Genomic DNA, 12,607 nt, shown 5'->3' with positions numbered 1-12,607 from the left:
AGGGGAATGTTCTGAATGTATGGGAACATTTTGTGTTTCAGAACTGTGAACATGACAAATGAATAAAGCTTATTTGGGTATAAAAAAAAAAAAAGTAACATACTGTGAGTCCAGAAAATCTGACTCCAAGTCATTCTCTGTGGAGCAGCTCCAGACTTCATACCATATGACATCACAAGTTCGAGACTTAGGCACAGTTTTTTATTTATCAGAGGAGAGGGTGGCTTGGTTGTCACTTTGTTTTTTGTCTTGCTTTTTTTGTTGTGTTATACCCTCACTGAAGCAACAAAATACTTTCCCTTGAGACTCCCTGAGTGACTGGTGGGAAAATAATTTTTATATTTTTAAAATGTACCCTTTAATGTTTAAAAGTTCAAAGTTGAGTTCGAAATCCTGGAGTTGACAAAAGCCTGGGTTTTTCCACTCTTGTCGCGCAAACATTTTAGTTTGGGCCAAATTTTAAGTGAGACATAGAATAAAGTGATTGTGATGAGATATCACTATTTTTAGCTCAGATTTGGTTATGTTTTTTCTGAAAGAGGTGTTCCTGACATGTGTCCAACAATAATTTATGTTTTCACAGTTTCTGGCTTTCATAAGTGGTTTAGTTTGGGCAATTTGTTTCCTTTTTATTTCAATCTGTGGTGAAATAAGAAGCCTACAAAATAGGCCTACAACCATTTAAATTTGTATGCTTGTCCCCAAGCCAAAATATAGCCAATAGTCCTTCCCTTGTGCAATTATTTGACATGCCCCTCTTTTTTCTCTCTAACTCCCTTACTACTCTGGTTTCTGATTTTTGAGAGTAGATTAAGTTCACAAATATGACTGAACTTTCCTCTGCCATGGAAACAGCATGGCTCTTAATCAATAATGGATTAATCGGGGGCATAATTTGCCTGTAATACCAGCAGATGGCATCGCGAGTTTTCCTCGAGCTCTTGCTCTGCTGTCGACTACTTTTGCCTGCATTGAGGCAGACAGTAGTAGTTGCTGTACAAATACAGTCATCAGTCTGATGTGGGACTTCCTGGTCAGGCAGTGCTTGTCCCAAGAATCAGTCAACGCAGTTTGACAGACTTCATTCCACCCGGCCAATACGCAACCCAGTCATCGAGTTTCAACGTTATTTCGACTGTGTTCCTCCGCAGTGGTCACCAGAGAGGGGATCCACTGACGTTAACGTCACTCCCCATCAAAGTTAGCTAGTAAGCTAACGCTAACGTAAGGGCTCTGTTGTGGTCTAGCCATGTCCGCTTCGGCTGGATGCTCCCCGGTGGGTCAAAGCACGGGCCTTGGCCCCGGTATGTCCATGTTTCGCTGGTTAGAAGTGCTGGAGAAAGAGTTTGACAAGGCCTTCGTGGACGTGGATCTGCTGCTCGGAGAAATAGACCCGGATCAAGTGGATATAACATACGAGGGTCGGCAGAAGATGACCAGCCTCAGCTCCTGTTTCGCTCAGCTCTGTCACAAAACCCAGACGGTTTTCCAACTGAACCATAAACTAGAGGTTAGTAACTTTTGTGTGATGCACGATTAACGTTACACCTCAGATTTCCTTGTAAGTAAGGGTAACGCTCGTCATCGTTCAGACTCCCCTCCCGACACAGAAAACTGGTTGATGTCGTGTTGTTCCTGTCTTTGGGTATGCCATTTATGTCATTCTGGCTAGTGATGTGTCGCTGCTGCTCGACCGGTATATGGCACATAAAAACATTGCTCTATTTCAGTGTAAATACTGGGGGTGTGCATCACCAGAGGCCACACGATATAATATTATCACTCGATACTTAAATCACGATACAATATTATTTCAAGATTAAACAGTTTACCATATCCTGACTATTGCAATAACATATTGCAATTTATTACCTTATTGTCAACTGCAAACCATGTCCCCTAAGGAAAATTTTGTCAACGCCGGGTTTATGTCATAAGATAAAGTTATCTGTGTTTATCTAACTTCAGTCTTTTTTTTTTTGCTGCAAAATGTATGCAATGAGGTGACAGTGTATTGATATTATTATGTCATATATTTCATACTGTTATTTCAGTACCCTGAAAAATATCTGTATTTGATACCAATTTATACCATAGAGAATAATTTCGAGAACATTTAGAGCATACAAGATCAATTTTTATTAAAAGATAAATATAACAAGGCTTTGAAATGACCATGACAGCTTTTCTTGTCTTGGTTAGTAGCAGAGAACAGCAAAATGACTGTAGTAAACATTAACAATAAGAGACAGTGAGAAGACACAGCTGGTACCGGTGTTTAGATAGTAGGGGAAAAAATGACTGTGAAACTGTTTCAGTTATTCAGAATGGATATCAATGCATCATTTTGACAACACTACATTTGAGTTACAGAGTTGCATTACAGGGCAAACTAGCTTTCAGCTTAAAAAAAAAACAACAACTCATTCCAAACATTTAAAAAAGACGGTTATTTAACAACATTACTGCACTTCTGGGGATTTCTAAAACACCTCAGAACTCTTCCAAATATCTGGATGAAAAACATAACCTGTCACTACAGAAACCTGCCTCCAAATTTGTTCCTCTGTTTCCTAATTCAAACAGGGATGGTCAGCAGATACAGTATATCTATGCTCATTGTGTACAATATAAACTAACATTTTCAAAGTTATTAAAAGTTATATTTGTGTATTTTGATGTTTCTTTTCAATATTTTATGTTTTCATATAAAACAATATCTTCATATTTTGCCTGTGTTGTACCAAAAGAACAAGAAGATACAGATGGGAGACAAATTAAAGGAAAAACCAGAACAGATAATTGAGATGATAGGATGATAGTGCTCCCCTCCACTGGGCATGAGGGCTCACTGAATGGTTTTAAGGAGTATGAAAATGATGTGAATCATATGCCATGGCCTCCTCAGTCACTAGATTTCAATCCGTACATCCAAAATCTCCTTCAGCAGCCAAACAGCATATAAGAATCAATCAACACACTTGAAGTAAGAACCAAATATGGAATACTAAATAGTGCATTACGCCCTGTTAGAGCCTTTTAAGTCCTGAGTACTTGTGAAGCACTAAATATGAAAGCAAGCAAGGAAATGAATAGCACTGCAGCCATGTGTTTGCACAAGGTGATTGTAAAAGAAATGTTTCAATTGATGTTTTGTGTGGTTTAATATTTTTGTGCAGAATTTGGATCCCAGTCACCCCAATTTTTTTTTCCATAGATGCTCATCCTTTACGACCTGCAGTATTTCATATGTAGCCTACATTTGCTGTGTGCTTTATTTTCACTTGTTCAAATTTGTGTTTATACCATTTAAAAAAACAGTAATAGAAGCATTCAAGTAATTATTTTTGAGGAATATCATCCCAATTTCACATGAATGTTAAGTGAAGAGAGTTGTATAATTTGTGTCACGATACAATATTATTGTGATATTGTGATATGCTGAGTATTGCGATAACATATATTGTAATATATTGCAATTTATTACTTTTTTTTTTTTTTTTTGCAACTGCAAATATATTCCCAAGGGAAAACTTTGTCAACATCAGTTTTACCTCGTAAGATAAAGTTAAAGTCTATTTATCTGACTTTAACCATTTTTATTGCAGCAAAATGTGATGCAAAGCAGACAGACTGACCAGCCTGTCACAAATGCTGCATTCACCTGACAGTCTGAACTGTTGGCAGATTTGACACCCTCTGCTAGGCCAGATTAAGCGGATGAGCTGAACGCCTCACATGCAGGTATCCAGCTTACTGGATGGCCACCCCCATGTTAGAAGTGTTGTCTGCTAAAACCATATGGTTTTCGTCAGCAATCCCCCATTCTCGTCTGCACTGTTTGCTCCAGTTTGACTTTAGTGTACTGCTCTAGGTTGGAGAACGTGAGACAGCAGTTGCCAGATAATGGTACAGCTGTGTCGGTGGAAAACATCAGGACGGAGTCACATACCTGGGTTCCAGTGTTTTTAGCATGTAACAAAAGCCTTATGGTGTGTCTCAAATCACATACTTCCGTTAGTACACTTCCATGTAGTATACTATGTGCACTATGTATTTATTGGCGTATTGCGCAAGTTTCAACAGGGTAGGGCTGTTGTGCACTTACTGGAAATGACGACTGCAAATTAGCTAGTTAGCAAACTAGCATTAGCGTTATCGTTCGCGGTACCAAATCATTACAGACTGCTAAATTAATCCAACAAACACACTTCTGGCTTATATCCGACAACAATATAGTGGTGCTTAGAGCAAAAAACACGTGAATTTGTACAGTGCAGCACTGTTCAAGGTCGCACAGTCCTCGGCTGCTATTTCCAGTTTGAGAAGTGGTCCCTCCCCTTCCGCTACGTAGCCAAGATGGCAACCAATGAGGGCGAGAAGTGTCCATAGTTCCACACTCAACTTTTTGACCGTTTTGAGTGCACCATCCGGGTACTCAAAGTGCACTGCATTTTTCCATACTTCTCAGTGTGAACGCACTTATGCACTCAAAATATTAAGTGTAAGTACAGAAGTACGCGATTTCAGACACAGCATTAGTTTTCAACAACACTGTATGGATGCAGATCTTTGCACATGAAGTAGGTGATGGACTGTGTTATTTTCTTAGCTCTGTCAGAGTTGGATTGTAGTTTTGTCAAGCTAAGTGTGTCCAGTGCTGGTCGATTGATCAGTGGAGTGTGAGCCCTCATGTTCGTAGTATTCCCAGAGTATTTTATTCTCATATGACTGAGACCTCTGCTGACCATACTTGGATAAAAACCTCAGCACCATCTGTTGGACCAAAAAGCAATGGATTTTTATTATTCTAGTACCAAAAGTTAGTAATGTGATTTCCAAAAATTAGTAATGTAAAAGATTGATACTTGGCCACTGTGTATCGATAAAATATCGCCACGCAAAATATTGTGATACTATGCTGTATCGACCCCCCCCCCCCCCCAGCAGACCGTGTGGTGAGAAAGCACACATTGCATTCATATTCCAGGAAAAACTATGCATGGTTTTCTAGAGCAGGCCCAGGGTGTATAAAAAGATGGAGATGGAAATTAAAGTGAGGGACAGAATTTAGTAATGAAACATTGTTTGTTTAGGTTGTTTGCCAAATTTAAATTTAATGAATTAGTTTTATTTTTGCAGTCAAAGCAGCAATCTGTAAAGAGCCCATCAAAGGCATAGTTATAAACTTGATTTTAGTCTTAGTCATGCTGCCTTCCAGTCAGAGTCAGAAGTTGGAATTTCCCAGTTGACATGTCCAACTTCCGACCTCCAAGAGTTCCAGGTGCACAGTGCCAGTGTAAACACAAAACATGGCTGACTATCACAAACTGATGTTGCTGTTGCAATGGAATACACAGCTGAGGGGTATTCCAGGTAGGAGGTTCAACAAACTCTGATTCTAAACTTGAACTCTGAGTTGATTTACCCTGAGATGGGAAACTCTAAATTACTGGTTCCAGAATAGCTGATCTGAGTTAGTTCAGTCAACTCTGAGTATGTTCACCCTGAGTTAAGCCGACAGTAAACATTTGGGAGCTGCTCTAACACACTGACAGTCTGATCCTTGTGCACAGTGTTATAAAAATAATAAATATAAAAAGGACAGAGGTTTGATTCTGAGCTGAGGGTGAATTCTTGCTGTGTAGTATTTGAATGTAAAGACAAAAACCGATGTCCAAAGAAATGACTGATGTGCATAAATTCAGTAACTTAAGACAGTCCTGAGTAACAAACTAATATCCAGCAGGATTTAGACTGTGACAGACGGTAAATCTCCACTAATTAATGCGCTTCGATACAAGCTTTGACACGGACTGAATGAATGAGGAAATTAAACAGCATGTAAGAGGGAGGAGACAGAGAAAAACTCAGCGTTTATTGAAGAAAACCTGTGAGCGAGCAGGTGATGTTCACAGAGTCTGTTACCATGGTGACTGACTCAGAGTTTCAGTTGCCTCTCTTTCTGGAACGGATAACTCAGAGTTTCCCTCATCTCAGGGTTAACTTACTTTTCACATAACCCGCTTTCTGGAATACCCCTCTGAACTCTCAGCCTCCTTGCATATACACAAAACAGAAGAGGAAAAATGACACAAGAGGCAACAGACATTGTTATACATTTTATTCTGTGGCACTTTGAGCTGCAAAAGTGTTGTAAATCATATGTCCTGTTTTCACATTTGGGGGGCATATTTAATGTTTTCCCGAACACCTTGTGCAGAGAAGATAACATGAAGATATTATGTACCGTAACCAGCTACCTAATAACATATCAACAAATTTTTGTATCAATTTACATACAGAACAGGTTTTACTAAATAATAGTATGTATTATCATAATTTAAAACAAATAAACTTAACATTACTTTTTAGTTGATTCTTTAACAATAACAGTGTGCGCATCCATGAGTGCTGCCATTGTTGTGTGACGTCAGACAACTGCTTCTTTATGAAGTCAGGGTGGATGGATTTGCCTTGAGTTTACCAAGCCCCCAGTAAGTGTGCCAGATGACTTTTTCCACATAGAATTCAATCAATCAGTTTTATTTATAAAGCTCAATATCACAAATCACAATTTGCCTCAGAGGGCTTAGGACCCTTGCAGCGGATAAGGAAGAACTTCCCCCCAAAACCCTTTAACGGTGGGGGATTGTAGAAACCTCAGGAAGAGCAACTGAGGAGGGATCCCTCTTCCAGGACAGACAGACGTGCATTAGATGTCATACAGAACAGATCAACATGATAAATTAACAGTAATCCGTATTAGAGTTCTACCAATACCAGTATTGGAAATGCCTCCGATACTGCCTAAAATGCGGTATCGGGTATTGGCGAGTACAGCCTATGACCAATCCGATACCACGTAATGCCTCACGTCATTACGCATACGCACGATACAGGCAAATGAAACGGAAACGGAGTATAAAAAGCATTCTGCTGTAGTCTTTAAAATGTCTTTTTTACCAAATTGTGTGGCTGCACTTTAACCTGTGTCTTGATCTGTGTCAGCACTGGATAATAATAATAAAAAAAGTTTTATGGCCTTCATTCTGCTATTATGTATTTATTTCTTAATACTTTACATAGAGTTTTAGGAGTTGAGACATACAACAATTCAAATCCCATCCATTTTTGTTTTACGTGCTGGTATTGGATTGGTACTCGGTATGGGCAGATACCTAAGGTCCAGGGATTGGAATCGGTATCGGGAAGGAAAAAGTGGTATCGGTACATCTCTAATCTGTATGACACGGATGAGATAGAAAGAGAGACAGAGACAGACAGAGATGCAGGACAGATGGTAATGATAATAGCTTACAACAACATTAATTAAAGTAATAATATTATAATAATAATTACGGCTACTGTGGTACAATTTGTTGAACGTATATATTAATATCTGATAGTATACATATGTGACAATAATCATATGTGTATAATAGCAGTAGAAGTATGACGCTGTCCAGGCACCGCTGCGATAGAAGTTAACCTGTGAGACAGTGGAGCGCAAAGGCTCCGGAGAAGAAGCTGAGTTAGTGACATGCAGTACAGCCAAGTTAGCGAGATGCAGTAACAGGACATGAGTGTTAGCAAAGGAGAGAGAGAGAAGGACAGAAGCCCCCCGGCAGACTAGGTCTAAGTCAGCCTAACTAAGGGCTGGTACAGGACAAGCCTGAGCCAGCCCTAACTATAAGCTTTATCAAAGAGGAAAGTCTTAAGTCTAGTCTTAAATGTGGAGATGGTGTCTGCCTCCCGGACCGTAACAGGAAGATGATTCCACAGGAGAGGAGCCTGATAGCTGAAGACTCTGGCTCCTGATCTACTTTTGGAGACTTTAGGGACCAGAGTAACCCTGCGTTCTCAGAGCGCAGTGTTCTGGTGGGATAATATGGCACTATGAGCTCTCTAAGATATGACGGAGCTTGACCATTTAGAGCTTTATAAGTTAACAGTAGGATTTTAAATTCAATTCTGGATTTTACAGGGAGCCAGTGCAGAGAAGCTAAAACAGAAGAGATATGATCGCGTTTCTTAGTTCCTGTTAGTACACGTGCTGCTGCATTCTGAATTAGCTGGAGAGTTTTTAAGACTTACCTACCTGATAATAGGGAGTTACTGTAATCCAGCCTAGAGGTAACAAAAGCGTGGACCAATTTTTCTGCATCTTTTCGGGTCAGGATAGGCCTAATTTTCACAATATTACACAGATGAAAAAATGCAGTCTGTGAGGTTTGTTTTAAATGAGAATTAAAAGACAAATCTTGGTCAAATATTTCTCTGAGGTTTCTTATGGTAGTGCTAGAGGCCAGAGCAATGCCATCCAACTGTATCATCAGATAAAGAGTCTCTGAGTTGTTTGGGGCCAAGAACAATAATTTCAGTTTTGTCTGAATTTAACATAAGGAAATTGGTGCTCATCTACATTTTTGAAGTTTAGTTAATTGATCAGTTTCTTCTGGCTTTATCGATAAATACAATTCAGTATCATCCGCATAACAATGGAAATTTACCGAGTGATTTCTAATGATGTTACCAAAGGGAAGCATATATGGGTCAGTGACAAATAAGGGTTGGCAAGATGAGCAATTCAGAAATATCTTCAAAAATAGTTTTCAAAGCATGCATCTGATTTGTTAAAATGTACATTATGTTTTTTGTTGGTTTTATGTCATTTGAAATGACATTTGCACCATTTTTTTTATGAAAAGTAAGACTGAATGCTCCTGAAAATGTCAAATGGTGTAACCACGAAAGAATGATAAATATTAAATATTTTATCCACCTACAGTAGATTTAAGTGTACTTATAAAAAATCTTTATTTCAAAAGCATTAAATTGAAATAAGATATTTTTGGAGTATTTCTATATTTAAATTTCAATGCATTTTGGCAGTACTGAGCAGGACATTTCCTAAAAACACCCCTTTTTTTCTAAATAACACGTGACAAATTATGCAAAATTTCTTAAAAAACAGTGTTGCACTGCAAAAGTGGATTACATTTATTCCACATTTTACTCCACATTTATTTTCCTGTATATAATCATATTTTTATGAAAAAATACCAGTTACACCAAATGACACTGGGTTGTGTCAATTGGTGTAACTGGTCAAAAGCCAAAAGAAAACCCTTAGGGGTTGTCAGGTGGCCCTCCTAAACTGGCATCTAATGGGAAAAATTTATTTTATTTATTTAGTTTGATTACTTTTTAATTTTAATGTTTGAGTAACATTTCTACTTTAAATGAATTATTGGATTTTTAGGTATTTTAAAGCTACTGTACAAGATCAAAAGGAGTTTTTTTTTTATAATGCATCTTTAATTAGCATCATAAACTACTGATATCTAACAAATTATTATCATAAACTTTTGATATTTGACATAATTGCCTATAACAGAAAGGCCCTTAATAGGAGTCAAATAGTGTAACTGGTTACACCATGGGTCCGTCCCAAGTCTCTTAAATTACTGCTAGTGCTACTGCTAGCTGACTTTGCTAGCTGTTTAGCTCCTCCCACCTAGGAAAAAATGTGAGGAGCTAGCGCTAGGAGCGATGAGCGAGCATTGTCGGTTTAAGAGACATGAGACGTCCTTTCCACTGTAGCGTCACGTGAAGCGACGTCCATTCCTGATGATGGCGGCACAGCTGGATCTGCTGCCTAACGGAGCCAGCGTTTGGCGTACATCCCAAGTCACATTATATTCGCTGATCAAAGCCGTAACGCCGTCATGACTTTGGTCACACACTTTTGCATGTATTACCATTGTTATTGAGTCATTTGCCGAAGTTTGTTGCAGTTAAAGAACAGTCTGTAGCCCTGCCACTGTCACTGTGATGAGCATCATTATCATTATTATTATCACTATTATTAAATCCACTCGCCATCATTCAACAAGTCAGCTGCTGAGTGAATAAGACATATATCAGACCTGTCAGTCTGCCTCAATCAATTCAATTTTATTTATAAAGCCCAATATCACAAATCACAGTTTGCCTCACAGGGCTTTACAGCATACGACATCCCTCTGTCCTTAGGACCCTCACAGCTGATCAGGAAAAACTCTGCAAAAAAACCCTTTAACGGGGAAAAAACGGTAGAAACCTCAGGAAGAGCAACTGAGGAGGGATCCCTCTTCCAGGACGGACAGACGTGCAGTAGATGTCGTACAGAACAGATCAACATAATAAATTAACAGTAATCCGTATGACACAATGAGACAGAGACAGAGAGAGATGCTGGACAGACGGCAGTAGCTTACAACAACATGAAAGTAATAATTTTAATTAATATTAATATTAATGAGTAATATTACCTACAAGCTATTAAACATTATTCCACTCACATGACATGATGCAAGACAATTAATGTGTGTGTGTGTGTGTGTGTGTGTGTGTGTGTGCGTGGTGTTATATCAACACGTGTGGTTCTGGACATGAGCAGCTGCACGTTTAACAGCCACACATCACCGACAGTCTGCTGAACAACGCAACGGGTTGTGAATGAAATAAACTTAATTACAACATGACAGTCTTGCAGGAAATATCATTAACGTTACTCTTTGTAGTCGCGTAGGCATGTGAATTACAGCGTTTCATTGCAAAGAATGCATGTAAAGGGTACACTTGCACTGTTTCTCAGCCATCTCGTTCAAATGAGCCAGGTGTAGGGGATGGGTATTTATACGTCATGGCCTCAAGCTGAAAAAGACTTCCTGTTAGGAACCTCTCGACCATCCTAGCTCGTAGCTGCTTAAAGCTTGCTGCTAGCTCCTAGCGCTAGCTCCTTGCTGCACAAATAAGAGACTTGGGACGGCGTAGAAGATGGCGGACCTCGAACGACTTCCGGTTCAAGCTAGGAGCTAGCAGTAGCACTATAAAAATAAGAGACTTGGGACGCACATTTCATTTCACATTTCATTTTAAAATCAAATTTGACAGGCATTACCATGAACACCTGTGTAAGCACATGGCCTTAGTCTCAATATTTCAAACATAATTTTTAAAGTAAATATTCATTTTAATGATTTTTATGAATTATTAATGTTTTTCTAGGGTCATACCATTTGACATGTAAACTTACCAAACCTGACCAGAGTCTAAAAACGTAAATTTATTAGTAATTTTAAGAGATTCTAACCTTGTCATGCAGCAGTTGTGATTATCAGAGGTCCTTCTCTGTAATACCATTTCCTATAACATTGCCTTCTTTACAATATAAAATGGCCTCTTAAATGGTGGTTACACCACTTGACACTTCATGTAGTTTACTTGACTTTCATGATTCCCCAAATTAAATTTTATATTTAGAACAATTGTATTCCATTACCTTTATTGAATATGTAAGGGATAATGTATAATAAGCCAGTGAATACTGGGAAAATAACTCCCGACAGGGGAATATAACCCCTCCACAGCGGAGGGTTTATATTCCCCTGAAGGGAGTTGTTTTCCCAGTATTCAACTCCGAACTCCAACTTTAGTGGCATTCCATCATACTTTCACTCATAGGAAATCAGACATTTTAGAGTTCCAAGTTGTCTGGAATGCAGCATTTCAACTTCAGCTCTCTTTGGTCGAGAAGCTTTATAATGGAGACTCTATTTGTAAACTAGTAGACCCACTTCCAGACCCCGAGGACATAGCTGTCCTCTCAGTGTACTGACAGTGATAATAAAGTGTTGAATGGTTTGTGGTAAGCACTGACACCTTGTGACTTGGTGTTCTGACAGTCCAGTCATGTTAGCTCAGTCTTCCATCTGACGTTGACTCCTTGGAATCATGGCTTATCTAATGGTCAAATTTGACTTTGCTCACCCCATTAGTGCACACTCCTAGGTCCTAGTGGGATGATCTGCTGGGACTGTTCTGTATTCTCCGAAGCTAACGCAGTGTTGACTCAAACCTGACATATCTGTCTCTGATGACCCCCCCCCCTCTCTCTCTCCCTCTACCACTCTCTTCTTTGCCTTCATTCTTCCTGCCCTCTGCTCCAGGCTCAGCTGGTGGACCTGCGTTCTGAGCTGACTGAGGCTAAAGCTGAGCGGAAAGTGATAGAGAGGGAGGTCCATGACCAGCTCCTCCAGCTTCATGCCCTCCAGCTGCAACTTCATGCCAAGCAAGGCCAGGCTGAAGACTCTGACTCCATCAAAGACAGACTGGTAGGTAGGAAGACGAGATGCTGTCTCCAGCCTTCAATGACAATAAATTACATTTTATCAAAAGAATACTTCACACATCTATTTCCAAACAGGTGCCCAGGAGAGGGACGAGTAGGACACAATTTAGACACTCTGTACATAGACTAACTTCCAAAAAAATAAATTAATTGCAACCTTTATGTAACTAGACCTTCATCAGGCAAACAATTTTGTGACAAAGAGAGGCCCTCTAAGTAGGGAGTGTCTGTGAGTGTGCAATCAACCACATTCCCCACATACAGTGGGTTTGCATAAATACGAAACATCAATTTACTATGTGACAATCCACAGTATTATACATAGAGAGAGAGAAGTCAAAAAGTAAAAACACATTGTATAGTGACAATCATAAACATACCCAAAAGTATTTACATTAAATAGGTAGGCTCTTAAAGAGATACATTTCC

The 12,607-nt window shown here is 39.2% G+C and overlaps 1 protein-coding gene across 1 annotated transcript in view; it reads left to right on the top strand.

Moving 5' to 3' along the window:
• Positions 1 to 991: 991 nt before the first annotated feature.
• gopc (golgi-associated PDZ and coiled-coil motif containing) overlaps positions 992 to 12,607 on the top strand; it is a 28,128-nt gene continuing 16,512 nt past the window's right edge. The window contains 2 exon segments of the mRNA XM_049590765.1: positions 992 to 1,510; positions 11,997 to 12,161. Coding sequence (XP_049446722.1) covers positions 1,250 to 1,510; positions 11,997 to 12,161 — 426 coding nt within the window. The 5' untranslated portion in view covers positions 992 to 1,249.

The sequence above is a fragment of the Epinephelus fuscoguttatus genome, linkage group LG11, assembly GCF_011397635.1.
Source record: "Epinephelus fuscoguttatus linkage group LG11, E.fuscoguttatus.final_Chr_v1".
NCBI lineage: Eukaryota > Metazoa > Chordata > Actinopteri > Perciformes > Serranidae > Epinephelus > Epinephelus fuscoguttatus.
The sequence above is the reverse complement of the archived record's forward strand: the minus strand, read 5'-3'. Positions and strand labels throughout refer to the sequence as shown.